At 41.2% G+C, this 21,541-nt stretch overlaps 1 protein-coding gene across 4 annotated transcripts; it reads right to left on the reverse strand.

The window, feature by feature from the left end:
• Positions 1-207: 207 nt before the first annotated feature.
• LOC107850890 (probable 20S rRNA accumulation protein 4) lies at positions 208-21,222 on the reverse strand. 4 transcript variants are annotated; one of them, XM_016695691.2, is made up of 8 exons: positions 21,059-21,222; positions 19,791-19,891; positions 19,619-19,702; positions 19,417-19,514; positions 19,006-19,310; positions 17,833-18,061; positions 1,264-1,468; positions 208-617 (listed from the first exon to the last, which is right to left on the reverse strand). In XM_016695691.2, exons 2-8 carry the CDS (start codon positions 19,881-19,883, stop codon positions 543-545), a joined length of 1,089 nt encoding a protein of 362 aa, XP_016551177.1. In that variant the 5' UTR covers positions 19,884-19,891; positions 21,059-21,222; the 3' UTR covers positions 208-542. The 4 variants fall into 4 exon arrangements, with proteins under 4 accessions (XP_016551177.1, XP_016551178.1, XP_016551179.1 ...); XM_016695692.2 differs by having other exon boundaries at positions 20,696-21,120; XM_016695693.2 differs by lacking the exon at positions 1,264-1,468 and having other exon boundaries at positions 21,059-21,211.
• Between the last annotated feature and the right edge of the window lie 319 nt (positions 21,223-21,541).

Here is a 21,541-nt window from a genome sequence, read left to right on the forward strand (position 1 = left end):
TGTGTGTCTACTTGTTCAACTTTATATAAGTTTAAATGGCTACTCGTGCATACCCAACGTTAAAAGTCATAGATGTAATTTGAGGTCAAGTTAAAAGACATGCCTACTTTTAATAATTTCTTCTTTTATATAGTTTTATTGATTGATACGAGACACGCGTGTAAAGTACGTACACTTAACTAATTTAGTAAATATCACAACACATAATTCGAGCCAAAAATACTGGGCTGACTACGACTTTTTTGCCAATTGGATGAAAGATGTTCGCATAGGAATGTAGTAAACTAGCGATTCTATGTAGTAAACTAGCGATTCTATATATTAGGCACATTTGACAATTTATATCTCTAGCATATGACACTAACTAGTACCAAATAACAGCAAACTCGAAAACAATGTAAGCAAAAAGAAAGCCACCCTTAGACTCAATTGGCTGCGACAACCCTGCTACTAATCTAGTACTTTTATAGGAAACAAAAATATGACGACAATATACCATATCACAAAATCTTATGAAACAGCATAGGTTAATTCAACCGATGCTATTCATATTGTACGACAACTGCTTCCTCAGCCACAATCCAACCATCATCGCTAGAGTTATCCTTTGAACAGTTCTGCAAATGAAACAGAGGATAGGGTTAACTAAGCCTGCGAAAACAAGAACTAGGAATATACAGAGCAGCATCGTCCACAATTAACAAAAGAAATAAATAGTTAAACAGCAAATGAAAGAAACAGATCACAAGTAAAATTTCAGTTTTACAAAGAAAAGAAACAAGAGGAAAGTGAGTAATTCAATCTTGCACAAAACTATTCCATGGAAGATGCGCATTTCAACGAGTGAAAAGCTGAAGTGGAAAGCTATAAGCTATTACAGTTTTCCTAACGTAGAAAGTTAAAAGCTATTACAGTTTTCCTTCAATTCAACTTCTTACTTTCTAGCCTTTTAATTTTACTGCTTTAGGTGCCTTTTTTTTTTGCTCGTCTGATGTAATAAGCAGCAAGTATTACAGAAGAGTCGCTAGAAGAGCCTTCTTTTCAAGTTTGTAATTCTACCCAGCTCATTTGATTTACTGGAAACAAAACCTCTTTTTACACTAATTTAGTGGAACTTTTAATACATATACAGTGTTTCAGCTATGAACAGGTCCACCCCGCGTTTCATAATACATCAGCTAAAAAATGTCCGTTTTGGCTTAAAAGTACAAGGATCCAACGTATCTTTCCATCCCTACAATCCATATCCAGTTAAAGACTGACCAGTGAGCAGGTATAGACTATTAAAGTCATCCAGTTCCAGTTATCCAAAGCATGTCTTTCTTTCTCACTGACTGCTTCCTGCAGAAAATATAGCAATGGGGGCATCAGCTGCATTTCATATTGACGTGCTGCACCACAGAGTCTGCACGTCCCTGGATCACCAGCATCTCCAGAAGCCAAAAGCGGTGTTCCACCATATGAGTATCTACGCGTAAAAGTAGATATAGATTTTTTAGTGAGGAGAGAGAGATTTCACTAACATAAGAGGAACCTTGAGTGTATAGAAATGAAAAGGAATCCTAAAACCTACCAACAGAGAACTATGTGATACTCTCTGTACTTATTTTATTTTATTTAGCTTCTTTTTGGATAAAGTACGAGAGTCTCCACAAAATGGCAGTTAGTGTTAAAAGTTGATTAAAAAGCAATAAAGTAAACAAAAGATAACATTAACCTTGAGCCCAGTGGGTGAAAACTAAATGTACAACCTACAATGCAGTTTCCGTGGTCTAGTCCTAATTAATTTCACATGATGACAGATAAATTAATACTCGGACTAATTAAATAAGTACTTGATGGCATTTCACATTTTGATGGAAGTAAGGTCAAGACCGGCGAAGATATTGACATACTAGCCAATCATGTCTTGATGAGTAGATTGGATTAGATCGGAGTCTTTATCTTAGGTTTCACAAAAAATCAGATCATATGTAATTCGAAATGGAGATTCTACTGGGAATGGATTGATTGGATTAGTAAGACCGAACTCTGCCCCGAGTCTCCTACAATCTCGGGTGTCACGACAATCAGGCTGAATGTAGCTTGAAAAGACTGAGTCATAGCAAATTTTAATCGACTCTCAAAATTTGCCCTACTGTTGAGATGGTTTGAAGCTCAAGGCTGAACCCAAGCAAACACAATGTGAGGAAGGATATCAGTGAAAATACATATCTAAAGATCAGTCGAGATGCCCAGTGGGACAAATTCAGCCAAGATGAAGTAATGAAGAAGCAGAACCAGTAGATTGGTAAGTAAACTTACCAGGATCAATTGATCCAAGGACCAAGCCCAGACTAATCAAGAATCACTGTTTATACTTAAAAAGTTTCTTAAGGAGCTGAAACTCCCTGGGGTCACTCATAAAAGACTTCAATGTCTTTCATTGGAAACCAACCAGTCAACACTCTCTCACTAATGAAGAGGAGTCCATGGATTCAGAGAGTTGGGAACAAAGAGGAGGTCATAATGGCTACTTCTAAGAAGCATCTATAAATTCCGAACTCCACCAAAGATCCTTGGGCAACTTACAACTCAAGAACCAGTACTCCGACCAACACCATAAGGGTGTAATCGCCTGAATCCTGTGTAGCAATAATATAGGCAGGGGATGGGATGTAGGTACCACACTATGCGAACCAGTACAAGAATCATTGTGACCGCCTGCTATTTCAGTTAAATTATTTTCATTCGCCTTTATCAATTTTTTTTTGAAATTGGTAACACGTATTTCTCAACAGTTGTGTATATGGTCACCTCTAAAAAATAAGGTGTGATTACAAGGAGAAATTAATTACAGAACTCCTAAGAAGTCCACTATTTGTACTTCATCATCTATACATTGTTCTTTGCACCAAATACATAGAGAGGTAATACAATTTCATGAGCTTTTGTATGGAATTAGATCTGCCTTCAAAAATCCTTTCGTTTCTTCCCTTCCATACGTTCCACTTGATGCATGTTAATACAGTTTTTCACCACTTTTTCTGACCCTTACTCCCACCTCTTCTAACCCAGCAACTCAGTAAGTTTGTGGTATGTTCTGGCATTGTCCAATCCTCCCTAGCCAAACAAATAAAGAGTGCGCAGATTTGAGATGTTAACTTGCAGTGAAAGAATAAGTGGGATTTGTGAACATTGTCTGTTGTCTGTTGTTGCTGTTGCTGTGGTCGCTTCTTAGTTTTGCTTCGGGAGTATTCCTTTGAACGTGTGTGTGCCTTGTATCTCCTTGCTGCTGCTTTGATATTGCCACCGGGTATATCCTTATATTTTCCTATTTTTTCGTGTAGTTGTGGCTGTGGGTGGTAATGGGTGGTTAGGGTCATGTCCGAGGGGGTTGGGGCGTGGGGCTGTGGCGGGGGCGGGAGATGGGGAGAGAGCGGGAGTGGGTGGGAGGCCAAGGTTTGGCCGAGGGGGGGTAGTGGGGGGCGCGTGGATAGCGACGGTAGGCGGAGGGTTGGGTCTTGGAATATAGGGACCCTTCAGGGGAAGTCCATAGAGCTGGTGAAGATTCTTAGGAAGAGAAGGATCAACCTTGCGTGTGTCCAAGAGACCAAGTGGGTAGGGTCTAAGGCTAGGGATGTGGACGGTTACAAGCTGTGGTACTCTGGGAGCGACAGGCGTAGGAATGGAGTTGGCATCTTGGTAGATGAAGAGCTTAGAGGTCAGGTAGTGGAGGTGAAGAGGATCAACGATAGGTTGATGACTATTAAGTTGGTCATTCGGGGGTTTACCCTGAACGTGTGTAGTGCCTATGCGCCGCATGTGGGATCGGAGGGGGAGGAGAAAATGCGGTTCTGGGAGGCTTTGGAGGAGGTGGTGAGAGGCGTGCCCAGTTCGGAGAAGATTGTTGTAGCAGGGGATTTCAACGGGCACATCGGGGCGCTACCGGGAGGCTTTGGGGATGTGCATGGTGGTTTTGGTTTTGGGGAGAGAAATGAAGAGGGTGCGACCCTATTGGAGTTTGCGAGGGCGTTTGGGCTGGTGGTGGTGAACTCGGGCTTCCCGAAGAAGGACGAGCACCTGATCACTTTTCGGAGCGCGATAGCCAGGACCCAGATTGACTTTTTGTTGCTTAGGAAAGGGGATAGGGCGTTGTGTAAAGACTGTAAAGTCATCCCGAGTGAGAATCTTTCGACCCAACATAGGCTCTTGGTTATGGATTTGGGTATAAAGAAGAATAGAAAGAGGAGGAGTAAGGAGTGTAGACCGAGAATTAAGTGGGGCGGCTTGACGCCAGTGAATGCGTGGGAGATAGGGGAGAGGTTGGCGGGAATGGGGGTGTGGGAGTGTAGGGGGGACGTGGATAATATGTGGGACAGGGCGGCAACGTGCATCAGGGAGAATGCAAGGGAGGTGTTAGGTGTTTCTAGGGGCCGGGCCGGACATCATCGGGGGGATTGGTGGTGGAATGAAGAGGTGGGGAAGAAAGTGGAGACCAAGAAAGAGGCGTATGCTAAGTTGGTGGAAAGCAAGGACGAAGAAGAGAAGCGGGTAAACAGGAAAGAGTACAAGCTAGCGAGGAAGGAGGCGAAGTCAGCGGTCACGGCAGCTAAGACGGCCGCTTTTGAGAGCTTGTATGCAGGGTTACAGGGGAAAGGAGGGGAGAAAAAGTTGTTCCGACTCGCTAAGGCTAGGGAGAGGAAGGGTCGTGACCTCGATCAGGTGAGGTGCATTAAGGGGGAGGACGGTAGAGTGTTGGTGGAGGACGGTCACATAAAGAAGAGATGGCAGTCGTACTTTCATAGGCTCTTGAATGACGAGGGGGACAGAGCTATTGTGTTAGGGGAACTGGAGCACTCAGGGGAGTGTCGGGATTTTAGCTATTGTAGACGTTTTAAGGTAGACGAGGTTAGACAGGCAGTCCGCAGGATGCGAAGGGGTAGGGCGACGGGGCCGGATGAGATACCGGTGGAGTTTTGGAAGTTCGTTGGAGAGGCTGGTGTAAGGTGGTTGACTGCATTGTTCAATGAAATTTTCAGGACGGCAAAGATGCCCGAGGCGTGGAGGTGGAGTACCATGATCCCCCTCTATAAGAATAAGGGGGACATTCAGTGTTGCAATAACTATAGGGGGATTAAGTTACTGAGTCACTCTATGAAGATATGGGAGAGAGTGGTCGAGGTGAGGCTGAGACGGATAGTGTCTATTTCGGAAAACCAGTTCGGATTTATGCCCGGCCGCTCGACGACGGAGGCAATCCACCTGGTACGGAGGTTGGTGGAGCAGTATAGGGAGAGGAAGAAGGATCTGCACATGGTGTTCATCGACCTGGAAAAGGCGTACGACAAAGTCCCCAGGGAAGTGCTTTGGAGATGCTTGGAGGTGAGTGGAGTACCGCAGGCATATATCAGAGTAATTAAGGATATGTATGAGGGAGCAAAAACCCAGGTGAGGACGGCGGGAGGAGACTCAGAGCATTTCACTGTCCTGACAGGATTGCATCAGGGATCTACTCTTAGTCCCTTTTTGTTTGCGTTAGTAATGGATGTGTTGACGCGGCGTATCCAAGGGGAGGTGCCGTGGTGTATGCTTTTTGCAGACGATGTAGTCCTGATAGATGAGACTCGAGGGGGTGTGAATGACAAATTAGAGTTGTGGAGGCAAACTCTGGAGTCTAAAGGGTTCAGGGTGAGCAGAACCAAGACAGAGTATGTGGAATGTAAGTTTAATGACGTGAGGCGGGAGAATAAGGTAGGAGTGACGCTAGAAGCACAGGAGGTAGGGAAGAGGGATAAGTTCAAGTATCTCGGGTCCGTGATCCAGAGTAACGATGAGATTGACGAGGATGTCTCGCACCGTATTGGGGCGGGATGGATGAAGTGGAAACTCGCATCGGGGGTGCTGTGTGATAAGAAGGTGCCGCCCAAGCTTAAAGGCAAATTCTATAGGGTGGTAGTCCGTCCGGCCTTGCTGTATGGAGCGGAGTGTTGGCCAGTTAAGAACTCCCACATCCAAAAAATGAAGGTGGCAGAAATGCGGATGTTGCGCTGGATGTGTGGACTGACCCGAGGGGATAGAGTTCGGAATGAGACTATCCGGGAAAAGGTTGGTGTGACTCCAGTGGAGTGTAAGATGCGGGAAGCACGATTGAGATGGTTCGGACACGTGAAGAGGAGGGGCATGGATGCCCCGGTCCGTAGGTGTGAGAGGCTAGCGTTGGATGGTTTTAGACGGGGAAGGGGTAGACTGAAGAAGTACTGGGGTGAGGTGATTAGGCGGGACATGGAACAGTTACAACTCACCGAGGACATGACCCTAGATAGGAAGGTCTGGAAGATGCGAATTACGGCAGAGGATTAGGGCCAGTTCGGGTCGCTAGTGTAGGGAATTAATTGGTGGGGGTGTATTCCTGTTATGATTCCGTATTCAGTGTTTCGTGTTCCGTGTTCCATGTTTATTACGAATCTGTGTGCTTTCCTCTGCTTTATATTCCTGCATTCCTGCTTTACTCTGTTTTATATTCCTTATGGGTGCCGTATCTATGTTATGTCATCTGCTTCTGTGCTGTACTATGTGTTTGTGTGACATCTCGTGACTTGAGCCGGGGGTCTTTCGGAAACAGCCTTTCTACTTCATCAGAGGTAGAGGTATGGACTGCGTACATCTTACCCCCCCCCAGACCCCACTAAGTGGGAATACACTGGGTTTGTTGTTGTTGTTGTAGTTTCAGCTACCTCCATACATAAAAAGCATCCAGATGCTATCTGAATTTTCCTCCTCTCAGGTGCTTCATGAGTGAGACATGCTTGCTTTCTTCATTAACAACCATGAAACTCATTCCACCTTTGTTGGTGTCATGCTTTTCCATATAGCTTCCAAGGGCCTTTAGAACTTGTCATGTCAGATATGCCCCACTTGTATACTCTATTTACTGAGAAATATCCATCTTCATTGTGTCTCCATCTGATGGTGTCAAGAGCAGTCGGTTTCCCTATAAAGTTTCCAACCCTTTAAGGTAGTTCAACCACCCTCTCCACTTCTTATCCCTGTGTTGAACTGTAATGACCCTTCAGATCATTTTTCGTATTGTCCGCTTATTTTCGTGGTTAGAGCTTTTCCATAGCTGCCCCAAGTCATTTATGACTTGCCGGAACTGATAGTTCGGTTACCAGACAGTTCGTTTGGTTAAAGGACCAATTCCCCATTTAGAAGTCTTCACTGATTCTGAATGGCCGCCGAGCGAAAACATCAGTTAAACAACCTCGGATGCAAATTCCGACTACGCCAGCAGCTACAGAATATCGGTTTTAGGCTAGAAAGACCCTTAGTTCGGGTTCCAAGACACTCGAGTTCATTTCGACCAATTGGTCGAAAAGTGAGAATTGGGGCCCACAATTAGTTTAAACGGCCTTGGATGGAAAATCCGACTACACCAATGCGTCCGGAATGTCGAATTTAGTGAGGTTACATAGTTCGTTTGCGAAAAACGGAGTTCGAACGAGTCCGGGTTTTGACCTTGCGAACCCCATTTAACCGCGACCAAGGAACTATAAATAGCCCCCTTGATCGTGAAATTGGCCATTTTCTCTCCCCTTTGAGCCCTAGAAGCCCTAAAATGATAGATTAACTTCAAATTGATTCTTGGGGGTGAGTTAGAAGCTTGATTAACATATATATATATTTGTTAAGTTAAGGTATGAATCTTTCATTTTCAATCTTTAATTTCTTGATTATTTGACCAAAACTCCAAATTTCTTGAGGGCTTGATTTTAGCCCAAATATGTTTGGTTTGCACCTAATTCTTGAGGGTTATGATTCTCAAATGGTAGTTGAACATTGGGTTAATATCGGAAACCTGTTTTTCGTATATGGGACCCACTTGGGGTTTTGGTGTCGTTTTTGGACCCGAAGCACAATGGTGCAATATGGGTATCGATATTTTCGTAATGGTGTGTAGATTTTATTTTTGATAGCTTGGCATCTTGAAGAAGCTTCTCGGGAGGGAAATCCTAAGGTTTAGCGGATTGTTGAGCATTCTTCGGATTCGAGGTAGGCTCTTACTACTTATTAAATTGAGCTATATTTTGATATAATTGTGATATCTTGTTAGATTGGGATGAGTTTAGTATTGGTTTGATGAAATGCAAGACTTAGGTTAGTTGGACCAATTAAGCTATGTGAATCTTAGAGGTTGAGAAGTTGACTTATTTCCCATTACTTTTAGGTGGAATAGACTTCATTGCTCATGTTGGGAATGCCTTAGAATACTCAATATTAGGTAAATTGCTCTAGTTGCTCATACTTAGAGTAAGTTGGCCTTAGTTGCTAACACTAGTGAAAGTTGCCTTAGTTCCATTGGACTTAGTAAAGGTGCTTGAGTAGAATATCTATCTTAGGGCTTATGGTGGCTTTCTATACATCTACGAGTTGATTTAGATACCATTGCCTAGTTCGGGATAGAAATTGACTTAGAATGCATTCGGGGATTTAGATGTGGGCTTGTTGACCCACCTTAAGGAAAGACTTATGATTAGTTTCCTTGAACCCTTACGCTTAGTAATTGACTTGAGAGTGCCCTTTTAAGGCAATGGTGCCCAAGTGACTAGGCCTTTGTATGCCTTTTTGGTTAAAGCTTATGCCAAGCTACAATTATGTTATTGTGATTAACTATTGTTTGGGCTAATGAACGTGCTATTAAATGAGCCTTTGACTATAATATGGCCTAAGCCATAAATGATGTTATTGACCACGCTATGAATAAGCGATATAATATGTCATGCTTTAGCCGTCGTTCATACTAATGATAAATTATCCTTAGGCCAATAGTAGGCCAACGAATGCGCTACTAATGGGCCATTGTTCATGATAACGCTTCTGGTTATGCCCAAGGTCTAAATGACTAGATTATGGATTATGTAAGATGGGTCATTAATTATATGTTGATTAAGCCATTGTTTAGGCTTGTGTTTGGGTCGCTAACTATACTATTGCCCAAGTTATGATCATGCTTAATAATTATGCTAATAAATTATATTGAAAACCTTCCTTATTGTCGATATTAGAAACGATGTTGTAAATGGTGTTAAAAGGCAGGCATATTGACTATATACAAGAATGCCACATAGATTATGTTGGGACTCATGTTATGCTTTTGTCTAGTAACCAAACTAGTGATTATGCTAGAAAACCTTCTTGTTGCTAATATTATTAGTCATGATACTAAGGGTTCAAAAAGGTATATTTATTGACTACATGAGAAGCTATGCTACTAACAATGTTGAACCCGTTAATGCTTTGTAATATTCATGCTATATATATTCATATATTTATGGATAAATTGTCCTCGACGACGAATGATGAGATAGAAAGGTATGCTTCTCTTTACTTCTCTGTTACTTTAGCCTCGTGGGGCTTGTCATTTACTTCAGCCGTTGTGGGGCTTGCACTTTACTTTAGCCCTCGTGGGGCTTGCACTTTACTTACTTGCCATTTACTTTAGCCCTTGAGGGGCTTGTTCTTTACCTTCTCTGCACTATTGCCAATTATGAAGCCTTGTAACCATCTGCTTTGGGTAGTAATTTTCATCATATTGTTGACTCCATGGCTATTATAAAAAGAAAGGTGATAAGAGACCTCCTTATCTGAGTTCCTTTCTGCTAGAAAAAAAAACAATTGGTTCTCCATTGACCAGAACTGAGAACCTGGTAGGTTTTTCTTTTTGAAGTAAGAGAGATAACATTAACAGAAGTGTCAAGAAGATGCACAGGTTACAAAAGATGGAAATATCAGCCCAAAAAGACATAAAGAGCTATCAAAGCACTAAGGAGCAGATAAAATCCATGACGGAGAGAACTTGTTAGTTTTGATGCAGAATTCAATCGAGTTCAAACATCTATTGCCAAATTCCAATTGAAATGGTCAAGTCTTCCCAATATCCAGTTTACAGTTTACACATTATCGCAAGCTCTATACCCCTCAGTCTAACACACTCACTTGCTATCAAGGCAACATTCATAAACTGTCTTCCTTTAATGAAAGTCATTTGATGTGTGCTGATCAACTTATCCATCACCTTCTTCAATCATTAAGCCAACACTTCAATAATAATTTTGTACATTGTAGAAATGAGGCTAATGGATTTAAAACTATGTTGCTCGGACTCTTCAAAAATGTCGATGGGCGTGTCGGATCCTCCAAAAATAGTGTATTTTTGAAGGATCCTACACGGGTGTAGCAATGTTTTTGGAGAATCCGTGCAACTTAGGTTTAAAATACCTCAATTCAATAGCTCCCACATTCTTTGGAATCAATGCCCCAAAGATTGCGCTGAAACTCTTCTCGATAGACATTGGAAAATCATCTGGTCCAGGCTTTGTCAATTGCACATGGTCTAGTTCCATGTAACATCCCCTCTTCAAATTTTCTTTCCATCATACTTATTAGTCTATGAAAATCCCAGGATTTCCTTGAATGATAAAATTGGAGACCAAATTTCTAGTTCTATGTAGAGTTCCCGATAGAAGTTCATTATGGAGTTTTTGATGTCCTCAGGATCAATGTTATCTTCCCTTTCTACCTCCGGAGTGTCAATTGTGTTGAACCTCTTAGGAGTTGTGGCCACCCTGTGGAAATGCTTAGTGTTTTTATCACCACTTATTATTTGTTGGACCCTAGATCTTTACCTCTAAGCTATTACTTCATTTCATGCCACCTCTTCAAACTCCATAGTCAGGTGCACATTTGCAATTGTTCATCCTTAGTCAATGCTCTTTGATCTTGGATAACTTCCAAATTGTTGACTTGAGCTAGAATTTGGTCCTCCTTTTCTCTCCAATTATTTTTGTTGTCCTTACTTCGTTCTTTAAGTTTGCTTTAGGAGGCTGTATTTAGAGGCAAGTTGGAAGTGAGGTCTCCCGATCACAATGAAAGAAGACCACCAGTTCTGAACGTGTCTTTGAAACCCTCCACCCTAAGCCACCAGTTTTCAAATTTGAAGTAGCAACAACAACAACAACACACCCAGTGAATTCCCACAAAGTGGGGACTTCATTGAAATTATAGTCCCAAGATGTTAGCATAATGGGATTGTGATAAGATTCCATTACAGGGAGCAACTATAATTAATTTGTGAGGCACTTTCATCCCATTAGGTAGAGTACAGAAATTTGTCTATCCTTGATGCACATCTATGGTTTTGCCCTCTTCTCCAAGTATACAATCCTCCAAATAAAGGAGTATCTAACAGCTCAAAATCATTTATGCATTCCCAGAAATCAGCCATAGCTCCAGCGATCCTGTTTGATTAGTCCTCTCAAAGGGCAACTTTCGCTAGTAACTTTGAAGTCACCACGTACCACCTAAGGACACCCATAAATTCCTTTTGTGTTGATAATTCCCACCACAAATCCTCTTTTTCCCTACTTCCAAAGTCTGCATAAATAACAATTAGGTACCACGTTAGATCTTGGTTGATTTAAGAGAACCTACAAGTGAGCAGTTGATCCCACTATCAATGAACACCTCATTCCATACTCTCTGGTCCCACAACACAATAATTTCCTCACTTCTTCCTATAGAATCCATCCAGAACCCTACTTTCATATATTTCCCCATAGTTATTAGAAATAATTCCTACTACCCCCACAAAGCTATTTCTACAAACACATAGATGTTTACCCCCCACCCCAATTTTTGCACTAGTGATTTTATATTTTTATTTGTCTCCTTTTGTTGTCCATGTTCAACCCACTCATATTCCATGATAAAATTCTCACCTTCATGATTCCACAATGGTTGTGGTCTTCCCTCTACATCTTGGCTCCCTATCCTTACATTTTATGTCAAAAAACAAGTTCCTGACATCATGGTACCAGTTCATTGTTGTTGCTTGGTTCATTTAATAGTGTCAAGGTCTTCTCTCCCCCCCCCCCCCCCTAGTCCAGCATCATCAATAGAGCCCTAGCCGCTATTTCACATCCACTAAATACAACAACAAACCCAGTGTATTCCCACCTAGTGGGGTCTGGGGGGTTAAGATGTACGCAGTCCATACCTCTACCTCCAAAGAAGTAGAAAGGCTGTTTCCGATAGACCCCCGGCTCAAGTCACGAGATACCACACAAACTCATAGTAAAGCACAGAACTAGATTACATAACATACATACTGCACCCATAAGTATTAGAAAACAGAGGAAAGCACACAGATTCGTAATAAAACATGGAACACGGAATCATAACAAGAATAAACCCCCCCCCCCCAAGTAATTCCCTACACTAGCGACCCAAACCAGCCCTATTCTTCTGCCCTAATTCGCGTCCTCCAGACCTTCCTATCTAGGGTCATGTCCTCGGTAAGCTGTAACTGCTCCATGTCCCGCCTAATCACCTCACCCCAGTACTTCTTCGGCCTACCCCTACCCCGCCTAAAACCATCCAACGCTAGCCTCTCACACCTACGAACCGGAGCATCCATGCCCCTCCTCTTCACGTGTCCGAACCATCTCAATCGGACTTCCCGCATCTTGCCCTCCACTGGAGTCACACCAACCTTCTCCCGGATAGTCTCATTCCGAACTCTATCCCCTTTAGTCAGCCCACACATCCAGCGCAACATCCGCATTTCTGCCACCTTCATTTTTTGGATGTGGGAGTTCTTGACTGGCCAACACTCCGCTCCATACAACATGGCCGGACGGACTACCGCCCTGTAGAATTTGCCTTTCAGCTTGGGCGGCACCTTCTTATCACACAACACCCCCGACGCGAGCTTCCACTTCATCCATCCCGCCCCAATACGGTGCGAGACATCCTCGTCAATCTCACCATTACTCTGGATCACGGATCCGAGATACTTGAAACTATCCCTCTTACATACCTCCTGTGATTCCAGCTTCACTACTACCTCATTCTCCCGCCTCACGTCATTAAACTTGCATTCTACATACTCTGTCTTGCTTCTACTCACCCTGAACCCTTTAGACTCAAGAGTTTGCCTCCTCACCTCTAATTTGTCATTCACACCCCCTCGAGTCTCATCTATCAGAACTACATCATCTACAAAAAGCATACACCAAGGCACCTCCCCTTGAATACGCCGCGTCAACACATCCATCACCAACGCAAACAAAAAGGGACTAAGAGTAGATCCCTGATGCAATCCTGTCAAGACAGTGAAATGCTCTGAGTCTCCTCCCACCGTCCTCACCTGAGTTTTCGCTCCATCATACATATCCTTAATTGCTCTGATATATGCCAGCGGTACTCCACTCACCTCCAAGCATCTCCAAAGCACCTCCCTGGGGACTTTGTCGTAAGCCTTCTCCAGGTCGATAAACACCATGTGCAGGTCCTTCTTCCTTTCCCTATACTGTTCCACCAACCTCCGCACCAGGTGAATTGCCTCCGTCGTCGAGCGGCCAGGCATAAATCCAAACTGGTTTTCCGAAATAGCCACTATCCGTCTCAGCCTCACCTCGACCACTCTCTCCCAAATCTTCATAGAGTGACTCAATAACTTAATCCCCCTATAGTTATTGCAACTCTGGATGTCACCCTTATTCTTATAGAGAGGGATCATGGTACTCCACCTCCAAGCCTCGGGCATCTTTGCCGTCTTGAAGATTTCATTAAACAATCCAGTCAACCACCTTACACCAGCCTCTCCAACGAACTTCCAAAACTCCACCGATATCTCGTCCGGCCCCGTCGCCCTACCCCTTCGCATCCTGTGAACAGGCTCTCTAACCTCTTCTACCTTAAAACGTCTACAGTAGCTGAAATCCCGACACTCCTCTGAGTGCTCCAGTTCCCCTAACACAATATCTCTATCCCTTTCGTCATTCAAGAGCCTATGAAAGTACGACTGCCATCTATTCACATCCACTAAATAAAGCTCTAAATTCCGCTTAATTTGACAATATCATTGTGAACCCATAGTGTTTGTCTATCCTCAACCTCACTGTTGCATTTGATGGAGTTAATCGAATTGGGATGGGCTCCTCATAAGGCACCAATAGAATATTTGGATTTTTCCCTGTTTTTTCCTTCTCTCCCCCGATCAAAGAGTCTATGAGAGATTCAGTAATCTCGATTTCTGGATCAGAAATTCGATCGATTTTCTCATACCAATAGAATATTTGGACTTTTCCCTGTTTGTTCCTTCTCTCCCCCAATCAAAGAGTCTATGAGAGATTCAGTAATCTCGATTTCTGGATCAGAAATTCGATCGATTTTCTCATATGATGTTACGCAACTCCTGATGTTTGCCTTCTTCAGTTCCATGCAAAATTTGATCTCTCCCCTGTGTTCAAAGATATCGGGTATTGTTGATGTACTCATATTATTACCTCTAACATCATGTGGGTAATTCTTTTTGGGCCCAAGAAATTAAGTTCACAATTGCTAATGGGCCCACTTCTTTGTAAGGGTCACACGTGGTCAAGAGCAGAGCGCCTTCCCTTTTCACCTTTGTAACTAATTTCTCGGTTAGCTAGGAGTGCGAATTGCAAAGTTCCTCGTTTGATCTTGTGTCACATCTCTCTCATTTGTACTCCGACGGGTCTGATCTTAGGTGCATTTGGATTTATGCACCTAAGAGTTGTCACCTAGCCTTATTTGGCTTGGTTTTGAGGACTTCTCATGTGTGTAATGGGTAAATCTTTATGTAAATGAGCATCTAAATATTTAGTTATGTGTTTATGATGTTAAGGTGCGTTCAAATCAAAGTTGGAAGAAAAATGTGCAATTCAAGTTTAAAAGAGATAACTAGACTTCTTAGCTTGAGCTATGTGCTACTCTAGTTCGTCTTGTTGGATTCTAGTGTGTCATGACTCTAATTCGTGGTGTTTATTGTTATGGGAAGTTTGTGAGATGTAAAGATAATGATGGGATGCTTTACAAGCTGGAATTGAAGAGGAAAAGCTACCACAAAGCAAGGAATGAAGGGGCAAAAGCATGGAACAAACGTAGACAAAATCTGAAATTTTTGGGCTTAGAGGTGTGCCACGCTGCCTAGCCACCGCTATAAGGGCGTGACACGCCATTGGTGTCAAAGAAAAATGTTGTTTCCAGTAGCTCATCGCGATATCAACGTGCCACGGCCCCTAGGCAGAGGATAAGGGCATGGCACAGAGGCTAAGTCAAAATCAGCAACTTGGTCCTAGTATAAATAAGATGCTCCACTTGTTTTGCAATAACCTTAAACGACTTGGGGGCAAGACAATATACTTGAGGAGGCTTCAATTAGGATTTTTATTCTTTTACTTAAGCTTTCTTGTGGATTATTACATGGATTTCATGACTTTGAGTGGCTAAACACCCCCATCTAGGGTTAAGTCCAAGAACATGAATACATATGCTTGTTAATTGAGTTGGTTTATATTATTATCGTTATTGGTTGTTCATGTATCCTTGTTTTAACTATTCTACGCATTCACAACCCTCAGGATAAATGCTTAATTCCATCGTGAGCCCGAGAGGAGGAACGATAGAATAGAACGTGGGATACATGGGATGGGATCATTATCCTTCAACTGATTGAAGCTATGATTTGTGGATACGCCCTATTTGGTTCATTATGCAGGAAGAAATACGAATGTGCTTAGCTGAGTACTTGCATCCCCACCCAACAATGTAGTTGTAGGGCTACGCTAGATAGTTGATTAAAGGTTTGGAAGACCGTAGTCATATTATCAACCCCGAGAACCAACAACCAAGATAATTAACTAAGCCAACGAGATTATATAGCTAAGTAGGATTGCTCGTAGTGCCTTATCCTGGGTTTCTCCCCAATATTGTTCAAGAACCTTAACCAAATTGTTTAAGTTTATGTTTAGTTTTAACTTTCAAATACTTTTGGTTGCGTGAGCACTTAATTAATCTTAGTAGCAAAGCTAAAATTAGATTATTGTTTAACACAAGTCCTTGTGGGATCGATACTTGGTCATTTTACTACTTGGTGGACCACGTACACTTGCATGTCATGACTCATGTCATACCATACCTCAAAGAGGCCCTCCCTCTTCTCTCTCTTGCTGAAATGCTATCTCCTTCCTCCATTTTCTGATGGTTCACCGGAGCCCCTAATCATATTGGGAGTGTGACTATCAAATCACCATCTGCCATGTCAATAATTGCTGGAATCTTTTCCATAAGTGCTTTGACGGCAAACTCTGGCCCATCTCATATGGTTTTTAAGCTCGGCTTCCTCCGCTATTTCCAGCCACCCACCACGCCTTTCTCCTATCTTCTTCAAGATGGAGTTTGACCAAAGGTGCAAAGGCAACTACAACCCTAACACATGAATCCAGAACCAGATAAAGCTTGTATGGCTAGGAAAAGTTCCCGTTGTTGGTGTCCACCACTGTAATTTCAGCTTCATGTCTTGCCTCCACCATTGCCCCCATTATACCATGTTCGGCTGCTGCTCTGGATTGGAATTTGAGGAATTGGAACTTTTTCATGTCATAGACTTGGATTCCCTGAGCTCCCTTCAAGGTTTGTTGTGCCCATGCCCATCTCTTTACATAATTGTGTGTGGGAGTATCTTCTTCACCACAGCCGACTTCCAAACAAAGTGCCTGTCGAAGAGGTCCTTGCACCTTTTGAGTGTGTTCTAATTGAACCACTTCATTCCAACCTCCATCTCCATCTGTATCCATTTGTTCTTGCATAATTTTTCTATGTAACTCCTCTCCCCTATAGTCGTATAATGCTTGTACCTCTAGGAGATTCTTTGAATTTTGTATGAGATTACTAATTATGAAACTCTCTATCTTTGTTGCCAACGCTTACCATCTTCCATTGGATGTGTTCTCTGGTAATATGATTACTGCTCTTCCTTTCCTTTGACAGAAATGATGGAGAGAAATCTACCATATTGGTTGAATTTCAGGGATACAAGCATTTGTTGAGTAGTCTCTGAAGCGCAATGTTTTGAATGTCTTCCCCCTATTTTCTGAAGCTTCCATGATTCTTTTACACATAAAACAGAGCTCCTCTGCTTGCACCAGCCTGCTCATATGGTGCCTTGCACTTTCAATCCAATCAAACCATGTCTCTGCTTTAGATCTCCATTATGTGATGTCACATGATTTGCCCCCCAAGTCGGAAATAGACCATGCTATCCATATAGAAAGAAAGGGGGAACTCCCCGAGAGGGGGAATATTGAGGCCCAGAAGGAACCTCACCTCAGTTGGATGCCTTTGTAAATGTGTCTGAAAGCTTCTCTCTCCTCTAACATCTTCAACAATAATCTGCTTGATCATTTTTATCTTCCGCTTTACTTTGATTACTTATTTCATCTAATCCAATCTTTAAGGAAGATATACCTGTAGGCTCAAGTCGGACGAATTCTTAGGCGTCTCATTTTTAATTACTGCACAATTCACCCCCACCCCGCCCCGCCCTCCTCGTGTTTTCAGCAACAATTTCTGAAACAATGCTTAAATAATAGAGAAAACCAGTGGCAATGCAAGTCAATATTGTGGTTGCCCGAACTGACATTTTCAGGATTGTACACACGACACAGCAGGAAAACATGAGAACACTTAAACATGCATTTTAAATTGCACACATAGTAATACGCTACAGTTGGAAGTGAATAAGACAATCAAAGAGAAACCTTTAAAGAAGCAGAAAAAGCTGAAAGTTCAATACATCAAGAAATCCAAAGTAAGTTAAACTTGGAGTTCCCTTGTTGCTTTGGGAAAATTAAAAGGTTGAGAGACCGCTTCTTAAAGTCATTTACTCCACCAAGTAAAAATTTTAGTGTCAGGAGGCGATACTTACAAGTAAATTCAATAGTACAGTTCATGTCCGGTAAACAAAGGCTAACTTTTTTACAGTTGTACCTGAAACATTGTTCTGGATATGCATCTACCCGCTTTTTGAACTTAAGGTAAACCCTGTCAGCATTCAATGTCCTATCGTACTCATAATCTTCAACCTCCCATGTTTCCTCTTGAGTAGCAGGATCATTTTCATGGTCCTTGATTGAAGATGAGATGTTTTTTATACAGACAAAAGCATCCTTCTTGGAAACTTTCTCTTCCTCAGCATATATATAGAAGCAAGGAATCACTGTGACCAAAGAAAAAAGTGTTTCTTTCAGAGAACACGGAAAGTGAAAATAATCATTCAAATGCTACCCAGTGATAATTGCAGATCTCACGTATCACTTTAAACATTTGCTAAAAGCTATGAAGACCTAAACTTTGTAGGCTGTCGACTTCTCGTAACTCAATGACTTGTTTTACAGAAAATGATAAATTAGTCCCTTATATTTGGGGGTGGTTTAAAGTATTCCTTTAAATATGCATCTGTGCACCTTTGGTCTCTGCACAAATAAGATTTTTCTTAAGGTACGAATCGGGAAATGAATCCGGACACATTCGCCATGATGTTTTTCTTTCATTTAAACGACTCACGTGCTTTCACAAGCCAATTTCGTCAAAAGTGCTCAATTTTAGTAACATAAAGGACTAAAACCTCTCAGGTGTATATTTAAAGGATCATTATTTTTTTGATGACTTTTAAAGGATCGTTTTTAAACCAATCTCCAAATATGCGGGATTATTTATTTCATTTTCTCACTTTGTTTACAATAAGTGCATTGACCCTTTGACTGATCTGTGTATCCTCAACCATCAAGAATTAGCACCAACGGCCTCCCACAAAAGGAAGGCAACCAATAGACAGATCACATGTTCGTTTTACCAATCACAGATGCAATATCTGTTTAACTAGCATTTATCGACTTAATGTTCTCTATCATAGAGCTAAATTTATTGTGGGTGGGTGGGTGGGGGCAATTGTCCCAGTAAACAGTTCGTAATCACCTAGTGTTTTTTGTCTCTGTGGGTATTCGAACAACAGCTCCACACTCATATTATATTATCCAAAATTAAATGGGAACACTTTACATATATCGTCCAGCAACATATCAAACAGAACCATCTAAAAGGGCTCTAGCAAAAGATTATGTTAGGTACAGGTAATGCCAATGAAAACAGAACGGAAATTACCTGGTAACTTTTTATCAATTACTCTGGCTGCACAGACAGGGGATGAAGTTTTGGCAGTTAATTTATGACCATGGTTTTGTTTCTTGGACTGAGAAGCCAGGCTTGCAGCTTTAGAAAGTGCTCTTCCCAACTCAGCAAGGTCTATGTCATCATCATCCTCTTCCAAAGAGTCAAATGACCACATATCCTTGTTCCATTCTTTCTTTGAATCTGTCACAGAAGATGCAGGCGAGGAGACATCCTTATCAGACTGGCTCTTTAAACCTTCACTATTTATAGATTTTTGGATTCTAATAGCTCTCCATCTGTCACATAAATATAATAGACAGACCACAGAAGTTAAATGCAAATGATTACTAAGTTTCCAAACATTTACAAAAAAGACAATAAGTTTGAAAATTAAGGAAAGACCTTACAGTAGTGCTCCCACATTCTGGCATCAAACAGCCAAAAACATAGATTACACGCTCTTCAATGTTCAAAGTTGTATTTGTGATTGGGGCATAAACCTAAGGAAACAAATGTAAGGAGAAAAATATTGCAAAATGTCTAGAGCTTCAAAATCCAAGTAACTGAGTAATTCAAAGTTAGTCCAACAGTTTCGAGTACAAACCTGTGCAAGAAGAGACAAATCACTTTTACAAGCACTGCATTTGATTAAATCAACACTTGTCGATGGAAGAGGAATAGGCCAATCCTGTTCAAAAAAAAAAAAATCAGCATCGTACTACCAAACAAGCATCAATGGAAGATGAATTATACTATATCCAGGAGGATTTTCTTACAGGAAGTCCACCTATTTTTGTTGTATAATGGTCAGCAGCTTCGTGCATATGACCTGCCCACGGTCCTGGCATGCCTAAGAACACTCCCCCCATTTTGTTTACTATTTCAAAAAAAAAAAAAAAGGTTAATGACAAATGCAGTAGAAATGAGAACCCATTCTATGTATTTCTTAGTACATGCATCATAATACACCAAAACACAAGCATATTAACAAAGTTCAGGTCTTAATAGTTGCAACCCTCTAATTCCCAACAGAGACAAAAACACCAGGACAGAGTTACAGGTACCTACTGCTGGTGGGAGGTGGCAAGTATCCCGTGGAACTAATACTGGACACCATGGTTATATAATATAAAGGGTGCAATCTTCTTGCAAAAAGAACGGAATACGGATTTATATAGATTTAAGCTCAATTAAACTAGTTACCAGACCTTACCACAAAACTTCTTGCAAGAACTAATCCCTTTTTATAAGGAAATGGATTAATTAGAGAAAATTAACAACTTACATGATGATAGAGCAAGTAATATTAAAATTGTCATACTGCTAAAAGAGCTCGTTAATAGACCATTTCATAATCCATGCCTTGCAGTTGGAGACCTAACTGGTTCTACAGCATATTTAGCCAAGTTTTGGGGAGGCCAATAGTGCTTATTTTAGAAAAGTAAGTTGTTTGACCAAGTTTATAGGAGAAAACATAAGTGTTTCTAGGAATAGCAGAAGCTGTTTTTCATAAGCTAAAAAACAGATTTTATCATAAAGCACTTTGAGAAAAATGCATTTAGAATCACTGTGGAAAAGTTTGGCCCAACACTACTACTTGCTACTCAAAACTACATTTCGAATTTATTGGTCAGATACAAAATGATTTTCTCACCAAAGTACTTCTTCAAAAAACACTTACCTTTAAAATAAGCTGATTATAGAAGCCTGACTAAACAGGCGACTAGAAATCAGGGAGAAAATAATTCCTATAACCATTACATTTGGTTACAACCGAGGCGTTTCATGATGATAATTGGAACAAGCTTTCTCCCAAGAACTTAGCAATTGCCTAATTACTAGCCATGGCTATGTCACAGTCTCTCACCCTTCTCACCTCCACACAGAAAAGGGCAGAGTGTACTAAAGTTATCTATATGCAGGGTAGGGTACGGATAAGGACCGCACCATCTGGATCTATCAACAAAATTAACTTTCAACTAGTAGCCACAGTAGAGTTTAAAAATTAAAAGTCAGTTCTTGATTGGTGGAATTTTTCACTTACTGAACAATTCAACTCAGCCTTTTTTCCTTGAAAGAAAATTCTTGCAGGGCTTTGCTTTTCTTGCTTGAGACTGCGCGGATTCAGCATTTGTTGGGAGGGACTTCTAATTTCACCCTTTAAAACTATGAGGACTCGTTGGGAATTATCATGAAATTAGTTATTTCGGAGCTTATTTCTTCTTAATATCAAATAAAAATATTATTATAATTTTAATATAGGTTATCTTATTATTTTATTTTAATTAAATAAAAAATCATTTTAAAATTAATTCTCTTATCTCTTGTACCAAATAGTCCTGACCACTAATTATTTTAACTAATAACAATTAGGTAAGTTAAAATATTAATACCAACCTAATTAGTTTAACTAGTTACATTGTAAAGATGTTCATAAATGATTCGATTATGCTCCTATTAATAGTTTGGTTCGAATAAATTTTTGTTGTCATTCAAAAGGCAAAATAGTCTAGTAGACATTGTACTT

Source organism: Capsicum annuum, chromosome 12 (assembly GCF_002878395.1).
Source record: "Capsicum annuum cultivar UCD-10X-F1 chromosome 12, UCD10Xv1.1, whole genome shotgun sequence".
NCBI lineage: Eukaryota > Viridiplantae > Streptophyta > Magnoliopsida > Solanales > Solanaceae > Capsicum > Capsicum annuum.